This window comes from Trifolium pratense, linkage group LG4 (assembly GCF_020283565.1).
Source record: "Trifolium pratense cultivar HEN17-A07 linkage group LG4, ARS_RC_1.1, whole genome shotgun sequence".
NCBI lineage: Eukaryota > Viridiplantae > Streptophyta > Magnoliopsida > Fabales > Fabaceae > Trifolium > Trifolium pratense.
The window spans coordinates 634,497-659,323 of NC_060062.1; the positions used below are offsets into that span (position 1 = coordinate 634,497).

General features: G+C 32.1%; 1 protein-coding gene and 1 pseudogene across 1 annotated transcript; one reads left to right on the top strand and one right to left on the bottom strand.

The window, feature by feature from the left end:
• Positions 1-583: 583 nt before the first annotated feature.
• Positions 584-5,716, bottom strand: LOC123920403 (syntaxin-31). The gene is made up of 6 exons (XM_045972663.1): positions 5,388-5,716; positions 5,041-5,291; positions 4,544-4,683; positions 3,408-3,446; positions 1,411-1,608; positions 584-1,238 (listed from the first exon to the last, which is right to left on the bottom strand). Exons 1-6 carry the CDS (start codon positions 5,602-5,604, stop codon positions 1,079-1,081), a joined length of 1,005 nt encoding a protein of 334 aa, XP_045828619.1. The 5' UTR covers positions 5,605-5,716; the 3' UTR covers positions 584-1,078.
• A 7,640-nt stretch (positions 5,717-13,356) lies between these two features.
• Positions 13,357-24,827, top strand: part of LOC123920572 — a 47,628-nt pseudogene continuing 36,157 nt past the window's right edge.

Consider the following 24,827-nt stretch of genomic DNA (forward strand, 5'->3'; position numbering starts at 1 on the left):
TATAATTCTCGTTAACCTTCCACCATATTTATGCCTCTCAGAGTGGCCCCAACCAAGAGCAACAACGTACAGAGCCTCCAACCTAATCTAGAAAGAATTAGATTCAAACCATTTAAAACCAGCTTGGGAGCATAAGGTAATTGATGAAAGTTTAAATTTTGGTGATATTGTTGTCTACCCAAATGAGAAAATTGAAAAATGACTAAATTATTTCCAATTCTCTATATAACAATATCATTGAAAATAAAATGAGGCTTGACACAATGCTTGCCCATTTTAGCCTTTTATTCTCTCTTCAATTCCTATTTAATAAAATTCATAGAAGCCAAGCGACAAGGTCCAATAGCAGTAATAAAATAGGTGATTGCTCTTTTCTCCTGCATTGCACAGAAATCCCTATATATTCCTGTAGTGTATTTTTCTAAGTGAGCAATGCAGAGGGAGATGGATCACCTAATATGAAGGCCGCCATAAGGTGAGTTACACAATTCCCTTATCACAACTAATGTAATAGATAAACCATGAGACATTCAATATCTTCAAAATAGCAATCAATACCGAAAAGAATGGTATACATCAACAATTTCAGAAAAGGAAATCAATTTTTTATATTACAATATCCGCAATTTAAGAATATTATACACATGATACATCTAAGCAAAGAACTACATACTAGTATGTTACCATCAATTCCGTAACTTGCAAAGAATGTGGAAATAAATGTACCACAAAAATTATAAAGGTTGTCCATAGTGTTCTCCCTCCTTTTGCATCTTAGATGACCCTTCGCCTCCACAACGGTATTGTGATGATTCTATATTCTATATGCAAACTGATATTTCTAACAGGTCTCGGGGCTTACATGCCACGACATTTTTAATAACACCTATAGTCATTGCCAAACAACAGAATACATGAACCAAAAAGTTTACAGATCATGGAACCCCATCTACATACAAATATGATACATATCTCATATGTATGCCTCTTCACTTAGTTGCTTTGGCATTTTTACTTCCACAAAAGGATGAAGACAAATCCAAATAAGTCGTGAAGAAAAACTTCCATGATCAATACATTAGGCCACAAAGAATATGAAGATCAACAGAAAAAATATCAAAATGGCAAATATTTTTATCATAAGCCACCTATTTGATGATATTCGGTTGAGATGCCTCAATAAAGAACTGTGAGCTCCTTCAACATTTGCCAATGACTCATCCATATTGTCATCAATCCTGCCCGAGTCAATTACAATTTACATGTTTAATTCTAATTGCTAGAATATGTGAACAAATATAGTTATCCTAACATATAGCTTCACATACAGTAAGAGGAAAAAAAAAGCAGTGCACTGCAAGTCTGCAACAATCTGAATTGTCAAATATTTAAGAAAAAAGTGAAAAAAACCTGATAGCTAGCTCTCCTTGATGGGCAACCATTGTAGCCAAATGTGAGAAGATTCCACTAAGTTCGGTAATAGTAGATTCCACATTGTGCAGAGCAGATGCCCGATTTTGAGCATATTCTTCGTGCCGAGGGACAACCTGCTGTACCAAAGACATCTCCATTTGCTGGGATGGAGTGTTATCCACAGCTAATCTTCGTCTGTATCAGCAATGAAAACAAATTTACCACATATGACCGTTAAAGTTAGAATATATACACATCCTAAGCATAACTAAAAAACTTGTGTAATTCATACCCAATAGGATAAATATCAAGAACCTAAGGATAAACTTTTATCAGAGCATTCTCCAAATTGAAAAACCGCACTATGTATTATTCTAGTAATTGCCTACTCAATTAATGCAAGTAATATAATCAGAAGGAATGTAAATATCAAGATGTTCCAAGGTTAATTTGTAGGAAAAACCACAGGGAATTCTGGCAAAGAAATTACTTCATACTTAACATAACCGGTGTCAAACTAAGATATTTAAAACTTGTATTAAATGATAAAAAAAAAAAATTAAAAAAAAAAAAGAGGAGAGATTCCTAATATTGAGGCGATTTATAGACCTAAAATTACTTCTCTAATAAACTAACTAATGAAACTGTTGATAAGATGATTCGAGGATTCAAGAGACAGTAAGTGAAATAATAAGCACTATCGAGGTCGTAATTAAATTTCGTGAATACATAAATCATGTCAAATTAAAAAGGGAAAATAACTGACACCAGAAAAAACCATACCATTACTGATGGACTAATTGACAAATCAGAGTTAAAAAATACTAAAGGGCCAAGGATGGAGGGACTGAATTCTCCTTGTTTGAGAAGGATTCTAAGCTAGGTTTCAACTTGTCAGAGTTGGGATCATTCACCTTGGTGGCCTTTTGGCTTCATTGCAAACTTGTAGTGATGGGTTTATTCATGTCATGTTTTCTGGTTTGTGACTTTATTCGTGCTCAGAGCTATGGGGTTAATACTCTGGGTTCATTCACCTTGGTGGCCTTTTGGCTTCATTGCAAACTTGTAGTGATGGGTTTATTCATGTCACGTTTTCCGGTTTGTGACTTTATTCGTGCTCGGAGCTATGGGGTTAATACTCAATACAACATTGTTCATTTTTTTCGCAGATGGGTTCATGATGGGATATTATAGCAATTTGTAGTGTCAAGTACTATAACTCCAAGACTAATGTTGTGTGCACTATGTTGTTGTATCCTTCAGCTGTTGTATTTTGAGTTTATGAAGAATAAAAAAACTACTATAATTTTATGCATGTCAGGGGAAAATAACCATTTGTTAGACTCATTCAATTGTTGTCAAACTCACAAGTCTATAAAGGCTAGCCAATTTTATACAAAAAAAATAATTGTAAACAAGTTAACTCAATTTTGATACCTAAAGTCGGAAACTAGCTGATTCTGAGTTAACTCGATAATTTGACAACCACAGGAAGGAGAGATTGCCTGGCTGGATAATCTTTGGGAACCACATGTTACATGGTGTGAAACGAGGAGGTGAAGGGGATTTAAATGGCGGAAAGAAGGGAGGCTTTTTTAGCACGACTGATTAGGGTAGAGGATTTTCTGTGTGAAAGAAGTGCAACTCTGACTTTTTAGAGCATCCTCTGGTTTTTTATTTCTTCATTATGTTTGTTGTCCTACAATTCTGTGATTAGGTTTCTATTCTCTGCTTGTAAGAACTCACTCCTCTGTTCCATTCAGAAAGTTCAGTGCTAATTTCTGTTCTTCTTAGACTAGGTCTTTTTAAGTTAATATACAACAAGAGATTTATGATCCATGAGAAACCTATGAAAGCCACATTTTTTACATTTTACATAAAATGCTAGCTTAAAAGTAAAATTTGGAGTTTTTAGACCCACATATAATCACGTTATATAGAAATGTAAAGGGGACAATTTGATCTTATAGCTTTGAAAGAAAATGCAAACAAACCTTAGCTGATTGCCAACTGGAATTCCATTTGATGGTAATCTGCATAAGACAAGAATTTTTCAGGAATTAAACTTCAAAGGCTTGTCATTTTAAACATAATCAAAATAAGACATTTAAATTAGCTATGTCGAATAGAATCTGTAATTGTAAGTATTAAAATGCTCTTTGTCAAATAGAATATGTAATTAGTTATGTCATAGTTAATCGTAGGTTCCTATTTAAGCGACATAACAGACACATGTACAAACCCAAAACTTGTGATTTTCGCATTCCAAATATGTCAGATATTTGTTAGCAGTAGAAAAGAATTGAGGATATATAAAATAAGCCGTTAAGACTACGAGATTTTAACAATGTTTCACAAGGAGTAAATATCTGAAAGGGGATTCAGTAAAATTATACCGAGGGTGAGAATCCCTTCAAACAGTTTAAAGTGCAGTTCTAAACTTCGAGTTTAAATAATTTAATTGCATGTTCATACTGAATTTCAGAAGAGTAAAAATAGATATTCTATACAGAGTGCGGGCCTCTTGTCTGGGAGTCATTTGTCAAGTCTGACATTTAAATTTTTCGGCAAGACAAACAAGGATCACCTACCTATCAACACATCAAATATATATGTTCTGCTTCTCTGAGATGACTATCACCAAGACTATTACTTGTCTAGCTGAGTAAAGTATCAAAGTTGAAATTAAAGTTTTTTCTTTCTGGTACAAGAATTAAAGCTCTACTATGTCATTGTGTGTGTTAGGGAAAATAATGAAAAGTATTGATACTCGAGAGTCGGAAAATGAATTATATATCATGTCAGGGATAAAATGAAACAATAAATTTTTAGCTAGATGAGACATTAATATGAAGGCACACTCGCATACATATGGCCAGATTGAACCATTAACCAACCCATGATATGACCTCAAGACAATTGAAGAATAAGAGTTTTAAAACTTTCAAATTCAGATGCACCAAGTAGAACTAGAAGGTGACAAGACAACCTCAACAGCCACATTCAAATGTTTGCATATTGTGCCACCTTCCCTAGTTTTACATAAAGGCAACGAAGTTGGGAAGGAAAATTCACAACGCCAAGGCATAATAACAAATCCAACCTTTAACATGATAATAAAATTACTTACCCTGATGTTTGTTGCAAACTCTCAGTTTCAAATGCATTTGTTGAATTAGACCAAGGTGGCGGCTCAGTAGTTGACTTTGGTTGATGCTGTAAAGGGTTCTTAGAAAATATTTGCCTCCTATTCTCGTGAGCCTTGATATTCTAGGGTACATAACATACATTTACCATATAAATTACATAACATGAGAAAAATTGTGTGACATGACATGTGATATACATAAAAAATCGATAGTCAATCATATACACCGTCAATGTAAATATTTTTTAATCGTCGGATGATTAAAATCATTTGAAAAGTATAGTCAATCAAGCATCACAGAAAATAGCAGTTTTTAAAATTCTACTATGCTAGAGTCCTATAGCCGCGATATGACAACACTTTGTACTAAACCGCGTATCAGAGAACAATAGCAATTGTTAACATTCCCCTATGCAATTGCGCTATAACGCCACTATATCCGCTATTTGTTTGTAAAGTTTTTGATTAACAATAGTTACCTCTGTCCTAGTAGTCAAAACATCTTGAAGATGCTTTGTAGCTCCCATGAGCTTGTTCTTCAAGTCATCACAAACAGCATTGGAATGTACAACTCTATCTTCTGAGTAAATCTCATCAGCCAAATCAATTTTCTGAATATTTTGCAAATCCAAAACAGCCGAATTCAACGTTGTTATATCAGTCTTAATCAATGCAGTTAGTTCTTGAATTTCCATAATTGGATCATTAAACATCGACGATTGCTTCGCCACTGCAACAACCAATAACAGATCATAAAAACAAAATTCAATCAATTCAATTCGATTCAATATATATATACACATAAAATGATGATGAAATTGCTTACACTTAGCGAGTCTCGCGATTTTCTGTGAAGTTTCATGGATTCCGAATCCGATTTGTGATGCTTTTCGGTTGAATTCGGATCTTGAATAGGAATTTTGAGAGGTAGACGGTTGTTGATTAGGCGGTGATGTGGCTCCACCTCCTCCGCCGCCGATCTTCTTTAGAGTCTCCGTCAGTGATCGGAACTCCGACGTACGGTCACGGTAAGTGGAAGCCATCGAATCGGAGAGAGAAATTCTATGGCGAGAGAGATTTCGTACACACAACGTATCAGTTTCATTGAGCAAACGGAAACGAACCGAATCAGAAAAGCCATATTGGACCGGGTGGTCGGACAGGTCTGTTTGGGAAAATACAAAACAAATACTCCGTCCGTCCCACAATAAGTGAGTCATCTGATTGCGTCACGTATGCCGATGCATAATTTTAATGATTAATATTTTTAATCGTATAATAATAAAAATTATAAAAATATGATATTTTGCAAATACTCTTCGAGATGAATTCAACATCTTATATGCTAATATTTATTTTATTTATTAGTAGAAAAATAGGGTCAAAACAAGATATGTGAATAGTATATATAGTCAAAATGACTTACTCATTTTAGGACGAAGGGGGTAAATTGAACCGACCGAGTTAATTCGAAAATTCAATTATCAACTCTTTCAATTTCTTTATGGATCAAAAAGATTTTTTTTTAAAACTTGATATTCGACTTAAAAAGTTGAACTTGAGCTCAAAATAAGTTCATCAATTAAATGAATTGAATTTGAATAATGTATAATTCAACATGTTTGAAGGTATGTTAGATTAGTCCATCCAAATTGATATACATTAGTATTATGTTTTCTCACTTATTTTAAAATATCTAAATCGAAGGCATGCACTAGTATTTCACATTTTTAAGAAATCAAAGAATAGTTAAATCATAAAAGAGATCTTCTTCACAATAAAGTTAACAATCATATAAAAGATAACATAGTTAAAGCATAAATAGAATCTAGTTAAAGAATAAAAACATTAGAGGTATATACAATAATGTTATATTTTTAGAGGTATACATAATCACATAGTGTCATAGTTAAAGTATAAATCAATGGTCTAAAATAAAACAATAACATAAGTTATATGAAAAAACCTTTATTATGACTTTGCAACAAAGCTCCACTGATCACACATTGATCATACATGGTGTTATCTGCATGCACACAAGAAAAATAGGTAGAAATAGATAAACTCTCATAACACCATCAAGGGCATCACAAAAGTCATAGAAATTGTGTTAGACTAGAAGGAAAATGGCATTGTGTTTCATGACCATGCCTAAATTATAAAAAATCTAATATTGCAAGTGAAAGTCGTGATAATGTTTTATTCAACTCCATAATAACATGAGTAACATCATTTCCCCTCTAGTCTCTAGGTTTGTCAAAATGCCAATCAAGTATATATCTCTCACCCTTATTATCCTAAGTCTTTCGTTATCTAACTACTATGTATCATTATTACATTACTTGGCCTATATGTTCTAAAGTATCCTCCTCAAATTGTGATCTTGAGTTTTTGTTGAAAGAACAATAATCACATAATAAATCATTCACACCAACAAGTGCATCATACTTTCTCAACATGAAAGAATCAAAGTAGCATTATAAAATTGCAATAATATGGTATCCTATTCTTCGTGAAGATATTAGAAAACTATTATTCGGATCATAAAAGAATTAATTTTGAAGGTGGGAAACTTATCATATAAAGTCTTCTTCATCGCCACAAGCTTCTCATAAAAGAATTGAAGAGTCATGATATAAGAACTTGCATCACAAGCTAGATAAGATTGCACTTGAAGTTATGTGACTAAACTCATATTGAGCTTTGTGTGCTTTGAGAGGATATACTACAACAATACAAGACAAAAAGGAAAACTACATAAATTTTATGAGATCCTCAATAAAAGTGTCATTCTACTATAAAGTTTCTCAAGATGAGAATGTTTAAGAAAGATTTTCAATGAGTTAATATTTTAAGATTTTCAATGAGTTATGTTTACGAAACAATATTCCTATACTAGTTCGGCAAAGTGACAAGAATCATCCTTGAAGAAGGAATCATTTTAAGATTGAATTATTCAATTATGTAGGATAATTACATTTGAATGGAGGACAAACAGGTAACAAGCTGCGCCGCTATTAATTGAAGAATAATTATGAGAATAATATCATGTCCCTATGTATGAATAATTTTTTCATAAAAATATTTATAGCATGATTTAAGTATGAGCCAGAACTATTCAATATTTATTTTTGACCAATATAATTAAATCAAACATCATTTTGGACTTTGAAAAAGACCCTTAGCTAGCGTATTAGCCTTTGCATATTACAATGGAATGGATTGTGTGAACCAATTATGAGACATTTTACATTACCTTTTATTAGCATTTGTTACCATCCTGTCATTTTATTTATTGGACTCTTTTATAAATGTTTCCTATATAAAAAATAGCGAATGATTGATAAACTGACTAGCTTATAGGTAGATGAGCTTATAACGAATGATTTATAAACTAGCTTATATATAATGGATAAACTAATTGATTGAATTTGTAGTATTTGTCTATTTGATAAAATTAGCGATTGAATTAGCTTATAAATATGAAATAACATAAAAAAATAATGAATAGTTAATTTTTGGCTTAATTAGTATTTTGGTCCCTTTAAAAAAATTTTGGTTGCACATTGGTCCCTTATTGAATAAAAGTTCCGCTTAAGTCCCTTAAAGATATCACTGTTTGTCAAATTAGTCATTTCTGTTAATTTATCAACCCCAAATGTATTAGGTGGACCAACATTGTAGGTGGTCCACCATATACCTCAATAAATTTTTTAATCTTAACCATCGGATCTTTTTGAAAAAAAAGAAACCATTAGATTTTGCATGTCCACTAGATCTAACAGTGCACCATCACCAACTAGTTTTTATTTCTATTTCTTCATCTTCTTCCTCATTCCTTCATAATCCCTTCATCATGTTCTTCATAACTTCATCCTTTAAACCTAGAATTTCTAAACATATCCAGAAAAAATAAATCCAAAATTGCAAAAATCTTAAATTCTTTTTTTTCTCTTCACCAAGCTTATTAATTAGATCTAAAATATAACCACTCCCACCAAGCTTATTAATTAGATTCATACTGATGTGATCTTTGTGGTTTTTAATTCCATGGTTTTGTTAGTTTTAAAAATCAAAGCTTCAGTCACCAAGCATGTTAGATTTATCCAGATTTGATGTTTGTGGTTTTTAATTTCATAGTTTTGTTGGCTTTAAAAATCAAAGCTTCATTCACCCTAAAACATCAAATCAAAAGGGTTGAGGAATTGAGGGGTTTTGAGTTCTGGGTATTGAAGATTTTGAAGAGATTCAAAAGAAGGGGGTGATGGTAAAGATGAAGCTCACCATGTGAATAAGCAGGTTGGGTGATTGTGAAAAATGTTTGTTTTTTGTTATTGGTTTTTGGCTCTAGTTCTTCTCTGGTGATGAAGAAGAATAAGGAAGGACATGAAAACAAAAGGAGAAAAAGTTAGGTGTTGTTGGTTGGCTCTTAGATACCATATACTTTACATGATTCGATGGTTAAGATTTTGACAAAATAATTAAATGGTTAAAATTTTAAATTTTATTGAGGTCTATGGTGGACCACAATGTATATTGGTTAACATATTAATAGTTAACGTTTCTTTGGAAAAAATGGACGGAAGGGACCAAAAAGACTAACGGATATGTCTTTAAGGGACCAATTCAAAACTTTTTTTCTTTAAGGGACCATTGTAAAACCTAAAATGTCTTTAAGAGACCAATTAACTAATTATGCCTTAATTTTTTCATACAATACTTTTGAATTCCAAAAATTTAATTGTGATTTTTTTGAATGGTGATTTTTTTTTTTTAATTTAAAACCCAATGATAGGTTAAGGTGGGTAAGTGGACTAACATTCCCATCATGGGAGATAACCATTTGTAACTGTTTATTGGATTTTTTTCAACTTTCTCCTTTTGAAATTAAAAATCATTGTATGTGCCTACAATTTGTGTTTAAAAAGACACATATGACACATTATTTTAAGAATTTAATTTATATGCACCGTCAGTGTAAAGTTATTTTGCACATTCGTCTAATAATATAACGACACATCATGTATGGTAATTAAAAACACATGATGTGTCACATTCATTAAATGATGTGGCAACGCGTCATTGGATGTATGTGTAAAAAACTTTTACACCGACGGTGCACAACAATTAAACTCTTATTTTAATGCATGGATTAAGCATTTCCCATAATGGGAAATTTAATTCATCTTCCTAACCTAACCTAGCAAATAATGAAGAAAAAAGAAACCATGTTGAATTAAATTTGATGTTTAAATAAGTGAGTAATCCTGTTTTATTAACAATCTACGTATGTCTTTTTCTTTATACACCCCACTTTTTTACTTGTTACTTTTTATAACAGTAATTTTTTTAGGTACTTTTTCTGGTGATGAGTTTTTTGAAACTCAGGTTTCATGTTTTTCCCAAATTGGCAATGAACAAAAGATGTTGCGGTGTCTTCCATTCCTCTCTTAGAAATGACTACACTAAACCCTAATTTTTGAGTATAAAATTCAGAACAATGTGGTGGTGAAAAAACAATAGAGAGAAAGAACAACAGAAGCAAAGAAAGAATGAATATCTCATAAGCTCATATCATATCATCTTCAACCTTCATCAATCAATACCTCTATTTCCACCTTCACTCATAACCACCATTTTCCCATCAAAACCCTATTCACTTTCAACCATAACTAAGACTCTCTCCAAAATCTCACAAACAACAACATCACCATCATCTTAAACTATTAACCAACAAAACCATAATTTTTTTACTAAAATAATTTTTGAAAAAATCTAAAACAAACACAAATAAGATAAAAAAAATATATATTTTTTTTTGGAAAAATAAGATTTTTTTGGTGAAAAATCTGTAACAAACATGCTCTATAAGTTGGATTAATTAGATGTACATCCTTTTTTTTTTCTTGCTTGTTAATGCGTATTGTATCTAACTTGTTCAGTGAACTGATGTATAAATTGGATAGAAGGTTCACTTTGTAACAAACTAATTCGATTCTCAATTTTGAATAACAGAAACAAACATCCCACCAGGTTAAAATGTCAGGCAAAAATTTTGAGATTGAGCCCCCAAGTGTATTTCTCCCACATTCGTTGCCTTACCGCCCGGCCTGGACACCTTATTACCGCCATTAACGATTGAAGACCCCTACCCGACATTCATGTTAGGAGACCCTGACTCGAGCCCCAACGGACCTCCATCATATTCGTGGGTGGTTTGGCTTCTTGTGGGGTATATGGTTTGTTTGGTGGTTTCGGTAGTTGTAGCTTTGACACTGTGCTGGAGGAGACATTTACCACCACTTCAATCATCAGTAGTACTGCCACTAGAGGAGGAGGAAGAAGGCATATGAGTCGCAAAAAAGAGAGGATGAAGTTGGTGAAAGGATTTAATATTAAATTTGAATGAAATGAATTGTTCTAAATATGTTAAATTTTGTGGTCCATTTGAATTATTTTGCATAATTTCTCTACACCAATGTACATAAGTTCTGCATAATTTCTCTGCACTAATGGACATAAGGTCCTTCATTAGTTTATTGGATCTTGAAGTGGTGTGACTCTTGTCATACTTTTGTTGAAATATGAGTGGTTTTCACTTAGTAGGAACTCGTTATTACTATTCATTTAGTTCGAATTGAAGTGTTTTTTACTTGTACGTTTTCGTGAAATCCAAAAATAAAATAATCCAATCATCAGTATTATTGATGCGAAATATTTATCAGTGTTGTCTGTTACTAATCTTTATCGAGAAACTTGACATTTTTATTTGAGTCTCTTTTCATTCATATAGCTAGACGTGAACTCGAGACCTTGCATAAATAATCCAAATCTAGTTTCACTAAGATCAATGCTTTGTTGGTAAAAATAAAAAATAAAAAATGAGGACATATTAATTTATTCAAATGATGATGAAGTGTATCACATATTCTATACACATACTCATTGTTTCATATGTTTATTGTTTACAGTTTCATATGTTTATTGAAAAAACAAAAAAGTATAAGTAATTGGGGAATAGATTCTCTTATGTGTATACACATGAGAGAGTAAAGTGTGACCATTTATCAATTATTAAGAGAGATAAATATTACATAAAGAATTTAGATGAAATATGAGTTTAAATGATTTCTTTTTACCATAATATTGACAATAAATTACTATACCGCTTTTTAGTATTTACTTACCATAATACTTACCATATTAGAAAATTGCAACAATTAATGGTATCATATTCTTCGTGAAGATATTTAGAAGACTATTATTTGAATCATAAATAAAAGAATTAATTTAGAAGGTCAGAAAAAGAGGTTCATAATTGAAGAGTCATGATATATGAACTTGCATGACAATGATATAGACACACATCAATAAAAAAAAAATTAAGCGAAACAGAAATAGCTACATCAATTAATATAATTTTGCTCATTTTTTCTTTAATTTGTGATTGTGTCTAAGTAACTATTTTGTATCTCAGCATGTAGTAAAATCTTCAAGAAAGAAAAAAAGCATGTAGTAAAGTCTATTTATTTTAGTTTTTTTAAGAATAAAAGTCTATTTTGTGATTATTTTTTTTTTATCGCAGGCAAAGACCCAAATCACCCAATTAATTAATTCACTTCTCATTTAGAGAAGAAAACAATACACTCGAATTGACATGGTAATTATTTGGTAAACCTTATTGTATGCGAATAACAAACATAAAAACAAACATAATTAGGAATGAGAAAACCATTCATAGATTTGGCAAAGAGTACGTACTAAGCTAGTTAATATTAGTAATAATTAATGGTGTCACATAGTACACACCATATCATATAAATAGGAGAGGGTTGGAGAGGAGCAACCACATATGGCACCACATTTTTTTTTTGAACAAGCTATGGCACCACAATTTTAATTAGAGGCACTTATTTTTTTACATAGTGTGTGCTTATGTGTGTGCGCATGCGTGCAATCGCGTGTGCGTGCGTTCGTGTGTTAAAATAAATAATTATTAAACTAAATTTTAAAATAAATTTAGGCTCTTATGATTTGATAGTGAAATCAATTTGTAGAATCTAACAATTAAAAGTATGTTTTTTAACTTTTCTTTCACATTATATATTTTTGTACGACTTATACAAAAATTGGAGCACCTAAATTATAAGGACACCCAAAATTTAAGGGACGGTGTAAAAGATAAATGGCTTTTATTCTCATGTGTATATATGTTAAAATGTCACTGTTTTGTAGATTGTGTTATGGGTGACAATTCCGTCTATGTTAAAAGAAGGATCAATTACGTGGGTGATGAATGTATTGTTGACGATGTTCCTATTTCAATACCTTCCTAAATTTTTTCACTCAGTCAACTTCGTACGTCGCAAACTCGCAGCTAGTTACATTTTTGGAACCATTTGGTTGGGATTCGCTCTCAACTTGATAGCTTATTTTGTTGTTTTCCATGTAAGTCTCTATAATATTCCGTTCGTCCTTTAATATAAATCTTCATTGCAAATTTTACATATATTAAAAAAAAAAGTTGTTAGTGTAATCAATGTAACTATTTGTTGATTCAATTAGTCCAAGAATTGACCGTCTGAACCACAATATGAACAATAATCATATATAAAACTCTTTTAAATAAGAAGCTATTTTGAGTATCCTCTTTTTTTTTAAACTATTTCTTTTAGAAAAAAGTAATTTTTAAACACAAAATAGCTTCTTTTCGTTTTAGAAAAAAATCACAAAATTAATCACAAAATTGTCAAATATCAATTATTATTTTTTATATAATTTGTGATAAATGGCCTATGGTTTCTTATGGCAAACCATATTTTAGGGACACATTTACAAAGGAAAATGTTAGGAGAAGTGTTAGATATTACTCACCTGGTTGGAGAACTTGGGCTGCTGTGGCAATTCAGTTGGCTTGGAGAAGGTATAGACATAGATTGACTTTGACTTCTTTATCTTTTATTAGGCCTCGTAGACCTTTTTCAAGGTCTACATCTATGGAAGAGGTTAGACTTCGTCTTTATACGGCTTTGTTAACCTTACCAAAGCCCAATCAAGATGATTTTGACTCGTCATAATATCATGTTTGTGAAAATTATTCATAGATTTGGCAATGAGTACGTACTAAGCTAGTTAACAGTATTAGTAATAACGGTGTCACATAGTACACACCATATCATATAAATAGGAGAGTTTTGAGATGAGCGACCACGAGAATGGATCCTCTCCAGTGTGATTTTCAATGGAGGGAAGAATGTTTAGATCTTGGCCCTCCATCCCTTTTTTTATACCATGGTCAACTTGCAACAAAAAAAAACTTGTGGTCAGGATTTCACTAGAACCACTTTACAATGGAGAGGATCCTCTCCCGAGCGACCACACATGGCACCGTAATTTTAATTAGAGACACTAATTTTTTTACTTAGTGTGTGTGTGTTTATGTGCGTGCGTGCAATCGCGCGTGCGTGCGTTCGCGTGTTAAAATAAATAATTATTAAACTAAATTTTAAAATAGACTTAGGCTCTTATGATTTGATAGTGAAATCAATTTTTAAGCATTTTTTTTCCAAATATTGCAATGACTAGAATTTGAACCCTTAAGTTATTGATGCTTTGTTGAAGTTATTGATGCTTCATATGCACTCTATATCTCATTATCACAATTTTGTTGTTGGCATGGTGAGCTCTTTTGGGAACCTCATTCTAGTCACTATGCTAATTGGAAACATCAAGGTATGTACATAATATAATACACTCAATTTGGGGTTACATATAACAAAAATATTTCAACACTTTTTTTTACTTGTGTACATATACACACCATTTTGTTTTGGAAGATTAGTTCTATTTTGGTGACATAAATTGCTTTTTTAGCCCTTCAATTCTTAAGAAAAAAAGACTTGATAATTCGAAATTCAGCCAGTAGTTAAAGTTTTTTTTTTGTTTTTAAATAATTTTTTTAAGTTGAAGATCAAATTCAAGTACTTTCGAGTTTTGAATTTCGATAGGTTCGAACAAAAATTAGTAGTTTATTATTTAATTTTTATGTTGTGAATGGTAGGTATTTTTACGTGCTACAACATCGAAGAAGCGAGAGATGAAATTGAAGATGAAGAACATTGAATGGTGGATAAACAAAACAAAAGACGCTTGCCACAAGGGCTCCGACAACGTGTGTGTAACTACGAGAGACAATGTTGGGCTGCAATGCGCGGAGTTGATGAATGCCAGTTAATCAAAAACCTCCTCGAGGGTTTGCGAAGGGACATCAAGTACCATCTTCGTTTGGGTTTGGTGAGACAGGTAATGTTGCCAAATTTTTATTGAATAATGCTGCTTATCACGAAGGATGCATTCTAGAAAAAATAACGATGTGTATTTTTCTAAAAATTTCAACACCACTCTCCCGTGTTTTCCGCCAAACATGGGTTTAAAGTTTGGCTAATCTTATAAAAACATGACACATATGCTCTTCGTGGATCTCGTTAAACTAGCAATCGTTATATATATCATTACTCATTTTTATTACATCTTTTTGCTTATGATTTTGGATTAAAGGTGGCAATGATGATCACTTTCACATGAGGGAAAGATGACTTGAATTTTAATGCTTCAATATTTTGTTTAGGTGCCATTATTTCAGCATATGGATGAATTGGTGCTAGAGAACATTTGTGACCGTGTCAAGTCCCTTGTATTCACAAAGAGAGAAACAGTAAGTTTTAAAGTGCATTTGTCACGGTAAACCATCCAATCTAGATCGAAAGGTCAAAATATAAGCTCACCATTTTAAAATTCTTAAATCAAATTTAAAATCAAATTTTTCTGGATCATTTTGATCATGATTGAATGATTACCGACACCCTAACTGCGTGACTACATGAAAGCAACAACTACGGTGGAGTAATCATCATTTGATCATGATCGGATGGTTACCGACACCCTAAGCAATTTCTCACCGTCAACTATTCCTAATCATCATATTATTAAAAATGTTTAACTTGTATTATAATAATTTCTAAAATTACACATACTAAATACTAATTGGTTATAATTTGTTAACATTGTAATTTTTTTACACCTACAATGCATTAAAATTAAACTTTTTATAACTAATTAACTAGAAACATGAATTATGTAGGGTTAATTGTGTTATACATACAGCTAACAAGAGAGGGAGATCCAGTTCAAAGAATGCTATTTGTAGTAAGGGGTCATCTTCAAAGTAGCCAAGTCCTAAGAGATGGAGTAAATCTATTTTAAAATTTAATTATAATAATTATTTAATTTATTTATTTTAACACGCACGCACACGTGAGTGCGCACGCACGCACATATGTATACAGTAAATTAAAAAAATTTGGTGTCTCTAAAATTTTGACGTCTTATGTTGTCGCTCCTCTCGAACACCTTCTAAAACCATCATGCCCACTGTTATTTGGATTTGTGTAAAACATGTGAGGATTTGGTTTTGTTTAAAGTAACTTCCTTAATTAGTTTTTTTCTCCTTTCCTTAACACAATTTGCAAGACCGTATTATCTATGGAGAATCCAAATTCTTGGTAAAATGAAGAGTTTCGACGACTTCTTTCATCAGTTGTGACATTCCGTCCGCCACCAGCACCTTCTCGATAATGCTCCCTCCGGCCACCATATCGGTCTAAATGGAAAACAAAACCATTTTTGAACTCATCTATTTCTCCTCTTCAAAACCCACATATTTGCTTGCCAAATCTATTAACTATCATTTTTTTTCCTATAAAGTTAATTTTGGTAACTTTTGCTTATAATTAAAATCAAAATTTTTTGTTGACTTTTACTTATAAATAAGTCTGGAAGGAGTACTCTTCTTGCATGCCCTTGCTTTATGACAGTAAAAACCAACACCAACAAAAACCAACATAAATGCATGTATAATTTCCAGTTTTATAGTCCTTTTGTTTTTTCCAATATTTGAAAGAAAACAATATTATGTGCATTAATAGATTTTTCCGTTTTCAATTAAAGCAAAAAAAATCATCAAATTAAGGATAATCTCAAGAGCAACTCAAAAGAATAGGCTTTAACATATTTGAAAAATGTTGGATATGCCTTGAAATCTCAGTTACAATAAGTCAGGAAAATCTGGTGTGAATATGTCTGCTGCGCGAGGCGCAGGAAAGCTGCGCGAGGCGCAGACTTGTTTTCTATCTTCAGAAGTCAGGTTCTGCCTCCTGCGCGAGGGGCTTCTCTCTCTCCCCCATATTAGGTCATTGTTGGACCGAACTGGGTAAACAAATTATCGTTTTCTTCCTTCCCTTTATCTTCTTTATCGGTGTTGTTATTATTATTGCTTATTCCGCTTAGTCATCGGTTGCCGTTCTATTGCTCAACACATCAAGTGCTTTTATTGGTGTGATTTTACAACGAATTCACAACAAAAAACAAACTCACTCGCCTTTCTCTTTATAATGCAGTGTGGTCAATTGTTATTTGAAAAACAAACAAAAAAAACCATCAACCTGTTCATCTTCTTCTTAAGCATACACACCCTTTCTTCTTCAAACTCTGTCTTTCAATAAATATAATCCCCCTTTCTTCTTCTTCTTCTTCTTCTTCTTCTTCTTCTTCTTCTTCTTCTTCTTATAATGTTATTGTTCACTTTCACCTTCACTGGGCCGCCAGCGAGTATATCGCCGGCCACCTTCCCTGAGCCACCCGATACCATATTACCGACTTTCACATTTGACCTCCCTGACTCCAGCCCCTACCGACCACCATCATGGGTAGTTGGGCTCATTATCGAGATTTTGAGTTTTCTGGTTTTGATGGTGGCTGTGGCAGTTTTGTGCTGCTGCAAGGGGAGGAGTTCAACTCCTCAGCCACCACCAGTGATGTTGCCGCCTATTCCGATGACAGAGATTCAGATGCAGAGGTTGATGGCGCGACGACCTTGATGTAGCTGGAGGAAGTGACACAGTAGAATCTCCTAATAATATATTGTATTTGGCCTCTAGGACTAGTACTATAAATAAGGCCAATCTCCATGTATTTTCAATCAAAATTTCAGCAACCACATATGGCACCACAATTTTAATTAGAGGCACTAATTTTTTTACTTAGTGTGTGTTTATGTGCGTGCGTGCATGCGTGCAATCGCATGTGCGTGCGTTCGTGTGTTAAAATAAATATTTATTAAACTAAATTTTAAAATAGACTTAAGCTCTTATGATTTGATAGTGAAATCAATTTGTAGAATCTAACAATTAAAAGTATATTTTTTAACTTTTGTTTCACATTATATATTTTTATACGACTTATACAAAAATTGGAGCACCTAAATTATAAAGACACCCAAAATCTAAGGGACAGCGTAAAAGATAAATGGCTTTTGTTCTCATTTTGTATATATAGATTAAAATGTCACTGTTTTGTAGATTTTGTTATGCGTGACAATTCTGTCTATGTTAAAAGAAGGATCAATTACGTGGGTGATGCCTATATTATTGACGATGTTCCTGTTTCAATACCTTCCTAAATTTTTTCACTCAGTCAACTTCGTGCGTCGCAAATCGCAGGTGGTTACATTTTTGGAACCATTTGGTGGGGATTTGCTCTTAACTTGATCGCTTATTTTGTCGCTTTCCATGTAAGTCTCTGTAATACTCCATTCGTCCTTTAATATAAATCCTCATTGCAAATTTTACATATATTAAAAAAAAGTTGTTAGTGTAATCAATGTAACTATTTGTTGATTCAATTAGTCCAAGAATTTGCCGTCTGAACCACAATATGAACAATAATCATATATAAAACTCTTTTAAATAAGAAGCTGTTTTGAGTATCTCTTTTTTTTTTAAAACTATTTCTTTTAGAAAAAAGTAATTTTTAAACACAAAATAGTTTCATTTCGTTTAAAAAAAGATCACAAAATTGTCAAATATCAATTATTATTTTTTATATAATTTGTGATAAATGGCATATGGTTTCTTATGGCAAACCATATTTTAGGGACACATTTGCAAAGGAAAATGTTAGGAGAAGTGTTAGATATTACTCACCTGGTTGGAGAACTTGGGTTGTTGTGGCAATTCAGTTGGCTTGGAGAAGGTATAAACATAGATTGACTTTGACTTCTTTATCTTTTATTAGGCCTGGTAGACCTTTTTCAAGGTCTACATCTATTGAAGAGGTTAGACTTCGTCTTTATACGGCTTTGTTAACCTTACCAAAGCCCAATCAAGATGATTTTGACTCTTCATAATATCATGCTTGTGAAAATCGTTCATAGATTTGGCAATGAGTACGTACTAAGCTAGTTAATAGTATTAGTAATAATGGTGTCACATAGTACACACCATATCATATAAATAGGAGAGTTTTGAGAGAGCGACCACACATGGCATCATAATTTTAATTAGAGGCACTAATTTTTTTTACTTAGTGTGTGTGTTTATGTGCGTGCGTGCAATCGCGCGTGCGTTCGTGTGTTAAAGTAAATAATTATTAAACTAAATTTTAAAATAGACTTAGGTTCTTATGATTTGATAGTGAAATCAATTTGTAGAATCTAATAATTAAAAGTATATTTCTTAACTTTTGTTTCACATTATATATTTTTATATGACTTATACAAAAATTGGAGCACCTAAATTATAAGGGCACCCAAAATCTAAGGGACGGCGTAAAAGATAAATGGTTTTTGTTCTCATGTGTATATATAGTGAAACAGGCAGTAGGGGCATGTTGGTAGGTATTTTTACATACTACAACATTGAAGAATCGAGAGATGAAATTGAAGATGAACAACATTGAATGGTGGATGAACAAAAGGCGCTTGCCACAAGGGCTCCGACAACGTGTGCGTAACTACGAGAGACAACGTAGGGCTGCAATGCGCGGAGTTGATGAATGCCAATTAATCAAAAATCTCCCTAAGGGTTTGCGAAGGGACATCAAGTACCATCGTTGTTTGGATTTGGTGAGACAGGTAATGTTGCTAAATTTTTATTACATCTTTTTGCTTATGATTTTGGATTAAAGGTGGCAATGATGATCACTTTCACATGAGGGAAAGAGGACTTGAATGTTAATGTTTCAATATTTTGTTTAGGTGCCATTATTTCAGCATATGGATGAATTGGTGCTAGAGAACATTTATGACCGTGTCAAGTCCCTTGTATTCACAAAGGGAGAAACAGTAAGTTTTAAATTATTAAAAATGTTTAACTTGTATTATAATAATTTCATAAATTACACATACTAATTGGTTATAATTTGTTAACATTGTAATTTTTTTACACCTACAATGCATCAAAATTAAACTTTTTATAATTAATTAACTAGCTAGAAACATGAATTATGTATGGTTAATTATGTTATACATACAGCTAACAAGAGAGGGAGATCCGGTTCAAAGAATGCTATTTGTAGTAAGGTGTCATCTTCAAAGTAGCCAAGTCCTAAGAGATGGAGTAAATCTATTTTAAAATTTAATTATAATAATTATTTAATTTATTCATTTTAACATACACGTACGCACACACACGCGAGTGCGCACGCACGCACATATGTATACAGTAAGTTAAAAAAATTTGGTGTTTCTAAAATTTTGATGTCTTATGTTGTCGCTCCTCTCGAACATCCTCCAGAACTCTCATGCCCACTGTTATTTGGAAACATGTGAGGATTTGGTTTTGTTTAAAGTAACTTCCTTAATTAGTTTTTTTCTCCTTTCCTTAACTCAGTTTGCAAGACCGTATTATCTATGGAGAATCCAAATTCTTGGTAAAATGAAGAGTTTCGATGACTTCTTTCATCAGTTGTGACATTCCGTCCGCCACCAGCACCTTCTCGATCATGCTCCCTCCGGCCACCACATCTGTCTAAATGGAAAACAAAACCATTTTTGAACTCATCTATTTCTCCTCTTCAAAACCCACATATTTGCTTGCCAAATCTATTAACTATCATTTTTTTCCTATTGTATTTTTCCGTTGAGATCTCTAAAATTGTTCACCAATGAATCATCAATTTCTGGGATTCCTCTTTTCTTTCATCCTTTCTTTCGAAAATGTTCAAAGAACACAATTTTATGTACACAGGCCGGATAAATATATTGTCCGGTACCCAGTGGCGGAACTAGAAAAAATATCGTGGGTGGGCCGAAAAATAGTCAATCTATTTTTAAATTGAATTTTTTGCTCTTCTATTTTCACATGTTACTATTTTGGTACCAACAAACTATATTTTTACTCTAAAAATTGTGATTTTTGGCTATAAAGGTGATTTATTGTCTCCAACATTGAATCTAAAGATGAAATATCAAATTTGAGACCAAAATTCACAATTTTTTCCCATTAAAATTCGCTAATTTTACAGCAACAAAGTAATAAAAAAATATTGAGATAGGACTAAAATTACAACAAATGTGAAAATATGGGACTTTAAAAATTTAATATTAATTAAACATATTTTTTATGTCATTTCATATTTATATACGCTAGTTCAACTGCTAATTTTATCTATTATTATAAATTCAATTAATTATGAACTAACATTTACACTAATACTTGAACTAATATGTGTACCGAATTACTTATAGTCATCAATAATATACTCTAAATTAATATTTATATTAATATTTGTACATATATATACCGGGTAACTTAAAATCATTAATAATACATTTAAATTAATACCCTACTTATAAAAAAAATTATTTTTTGGGGGTGGGGGTGGGCCGCGGCCCACCTCAGCCCACCCCTAGGTCCGCTGCTGCCGGTACCTTATTCATTTTTTAAATAATATACACTCATCTTTAGTAGTTTCTGTGCACATTGTATCAATCTTTTCTGTCATACAGTGTCAAATAGTTACCTGCTGATTAATTTTGGTGGCATTTAGAATGCACAAATTTAACAATTTGTGCATGATGCACAAGTTTATTTATTTTAATGTGGATCATTGGATTGAGCAAATGTATAGATTTTACTGTGGATCATATACACTTGATTGATAATTCACATACTCTCTTTCTTCCTTTTTTTATTTTTTTTTCTCAAAACCTCCATTTTAGGAGAGCCTTTTCGGCCACCACCACTATTGAATCATCTCTTTCTCCTCTATAGAACCCACAAATTTATATTTAGATTGGAGTAGTTTGAATTTTCAGACCATTGATCTTAGAGGCCGTTTTCGGCCAGCTTGAACATGTTCAAAGAAAACAAACACCGAATTTGTGCTCTTTGTTGCGAGATCTCTATATTGTCCTGCTACTTCACCTATTCTAACCACCTTCGCCGGAGAGCCACCGCACACCACCATGGGCGATTTTCCGGTGACCATTTCCGTCGGATTATCATATAAAATTTTCATTTTTAACCTCATTCATCAAAACAACAACAACAAACAACACATTAAAAGAGAAAAAAAATAATAGGATAAATTATAAGTAATGGATCAAAATTAAATTAATAACCAAAAAAAGTCAGAAACATCACTAACAAAGAATCATATACCCTCAAAAACATGAACAAAAAAGGGAAAAATAAACATAAACCACTAATTCAAGCACCAAATAGAAAAATAATTACCAGTTTCTTAAAAATTTAAACTTTTGATTGTCTTTAAACACTCACAAAAAGATGTTTCAAACCCAGAAAAACAAAACAACTAAAAAAAACCAAAACCTTGTATGGAAGGTGGGTGACAAGGTAATGGTGGTGGAGGGTCGGATTGAATGGTAGTGATGGTGGAGGAGTAGTATGTGACTTCCATCGTGTAGAGGAAAGTTTGTTGGGAGGAGAGAAGGAGAGTGGAGAAGAAGAAGGGTATGTGATAAGGTGTAGGAGGTGTATGATAAGATTTAATGAGAATGCAAAATCCAACCTCTCATCTCACTTTTTGAAACTTGTGCATGGTGCACAAATTTGACATTTTGTGCACCCTAAATGCCACCATTAATTTTGTTTTTAAATTTCATGTTTTTTTTCTTTTAATTTCATTGCGAAAGTTTTTCATTGTTACTATTCTCATATGGGACACCCTATAAATATTTTGTTGATTTTTATATTCAACTTTAATTCTAGTACATTCCTTCTCAATCTACAATGGGTTTGTTTTACCATTGTTAAAAGATATTGGATAATCTAATGTTCTTTAAATATCTCATTCATATTTAAATATCGGTATGCTAAACAGTAATCACGGAGCACTTGTTAAATATAATAAAAATAGAAATAAAAAATAAATTTAAAGCAATTTTAAGTTGTTTTTAAACGTGTCATTTTTTTAGGCTACCCCATATGAATCTCAGTTTTCAATAGGTTCACTTTCTTTGCCAATTAACCGATGCCAATCTTTTCAACGTTGCCGAAGAAGTTCCTCCTCCCAAACAAATAACTTGACGCCACAAGAACACCCCATCTCTACACAACTCCTTCCAACACCCATATCCATAACCTTGGAATCTTTCTTTTCAAATATAGCAAACAACAGCCTAAATCCACGACTAAGCATATCGTTACCAATCCACCTATCTAACCAGAAATTAGTAAGTCATCCTTGCCCAACATTTTTCGATATGCCCAAAACCACGACGAAGTATTTACTACTTCGTCTAAGACCGATAAAAGAAAATGTATTTTTTGTAAATAAAAGTTTACACATAATAATACAGTATAAAATCTAAATTCAAACAATATTTCTTTTTTCAAATTTTAAACAGTAACATCCTTTATTGTTTTTTATTTTTTGAGCGAAAACTTATATTAGTCCATGGAAAAAAAGTACGGTTTGTTCTTCAAATATAATCCCTTATCCCTATACAATAGAAAAGTCTTATGAATAATTTCTTCATCAATAAATTGTCTACTTTTGTTCCTTTTCTTCTTTAGTGTTTAAAAGATGAAGGGTAAACGACTGTTTACCCCCTGTAAAATTAGGGATTTTTCGTTTACCTCTTATACAATTTTTTTTTTGTTTATTCCCCTACAATGTGAAAATTTTCTCATTTTGCCGTCTATATTGACAACTAGGCATCTGATTGTACATCTTTGCTTATGTGGCATGCACACGTGGAAATACATTAAATTATATTTATTTTTAAAAATCCACGTCAGTTAATAAATTATTTTTTTTAAAAAAAGTCTTTTTTAAAAAAAAATTCTTAAAACTTTATTAATATTTTTTTAATATTTTTTTTTAACTATCAAAAAGAATAATACTTTCTTTTCAAAAAATAATAATTTTTATTTATAAAAAAAATCTCTTAAAACTTTATTGTTATGTTTAATAATTTCATTTTACTACTATCCAAAAAATACTAATTTTATTTATAAAAAAACTCTTAAAACTTTATTATTATGTTTTTTTAAAATACCGTACAGCGTCAGTGCGTACCGAGGAAGTACCGTACGCGTACCGGTACGTACCCAGTACCAATACTCTGTCTAAAATGGAATACCCATGCATCATAGTTTGGTCGGCATTTTTAAGCTTGTTTCCAGGTTTAAACCAACAAATTAAGTATTGCAACAATAACAATCCATGCTGTAAAAGAGCCATTCCTAAATAAATACCAAGCTTGATGGCATCATCAAATACAATAGCATCAAATATTAATCCAGTAACCTTCAAAGGAACAGAGAATTTTTAATTTGATTCGAACTTAAAAGAACAACCAATTACAATAGTAAGAACATGACCACATGAATAATCAAGATTAGATTTGCAGTAGAATACATAGACAACAAGTGCAAATACCAAGTTGGGACAAAAAACATTAGTCCATAACAATTCGGCCCAGCAAAGCCCAATTCAATCACGGTCTCTTAAACAAAAATGACATTTTCTCTTCCGACCGCACGTAATTCTTTTTAATCTCCTAATATTTCAATTTTGTCCTTGCAAAAAAATTCGGTTTCCAGAAACTCTGAATTTTTTCTAGTAAAAATTCAAAAAAAAAAATCGGTTTCTAAAAACTGAAAAATAATTTCAAGGTAAAAAAATTCAGTTTCTAAAAATCAAATTTTATTACGAGGACAAAATTGAAAATTCAAAAGATATATCGAGACAGAGAGAAAACTATCAACAAAAATATTGTGCTAAGTTTGCGTGAGAGAAGGGTGGTTGTTGGATTGGGTCCAATTCATTGACAGTAATAACTAATAAGAGTATGTTAGTGGTCATTCATGACATGAATATGTAGTGAGGAAAGACACATAGTTATGTTCGAATTGTTAATCACCTTTGTTCTTACTAATGTTTTCCCTTTTATAGTTCAGTC

What these genes read in the sequence shown, in the direction of transcription:
- LOC123920403 (XM_045972663.1), bottom strand. Translation starts at nt 5,604, where the DNA reads ATGGCTTCCACTTACCGTGACCGTACGTCGGAGTTCCGATCACTGACG. An exon ending in AGTTTGCAACAAACATCAGG is followed by an intron (nt 3,447 to 4,543) that starts GTAAGTAATTTT and finishes TGTCTTATGCAG; the next exon opens with ATTACCATCAAATGGAATTC. An exon ending in CAAGGAGAGCTAGCTATCAG is followed by an intron (nt 1,239 to 1,410) that starts GTTTTTTTCACT and finishes TGACTCGGGCAG; the next exon opens with GATTGATGACAATATGGATG.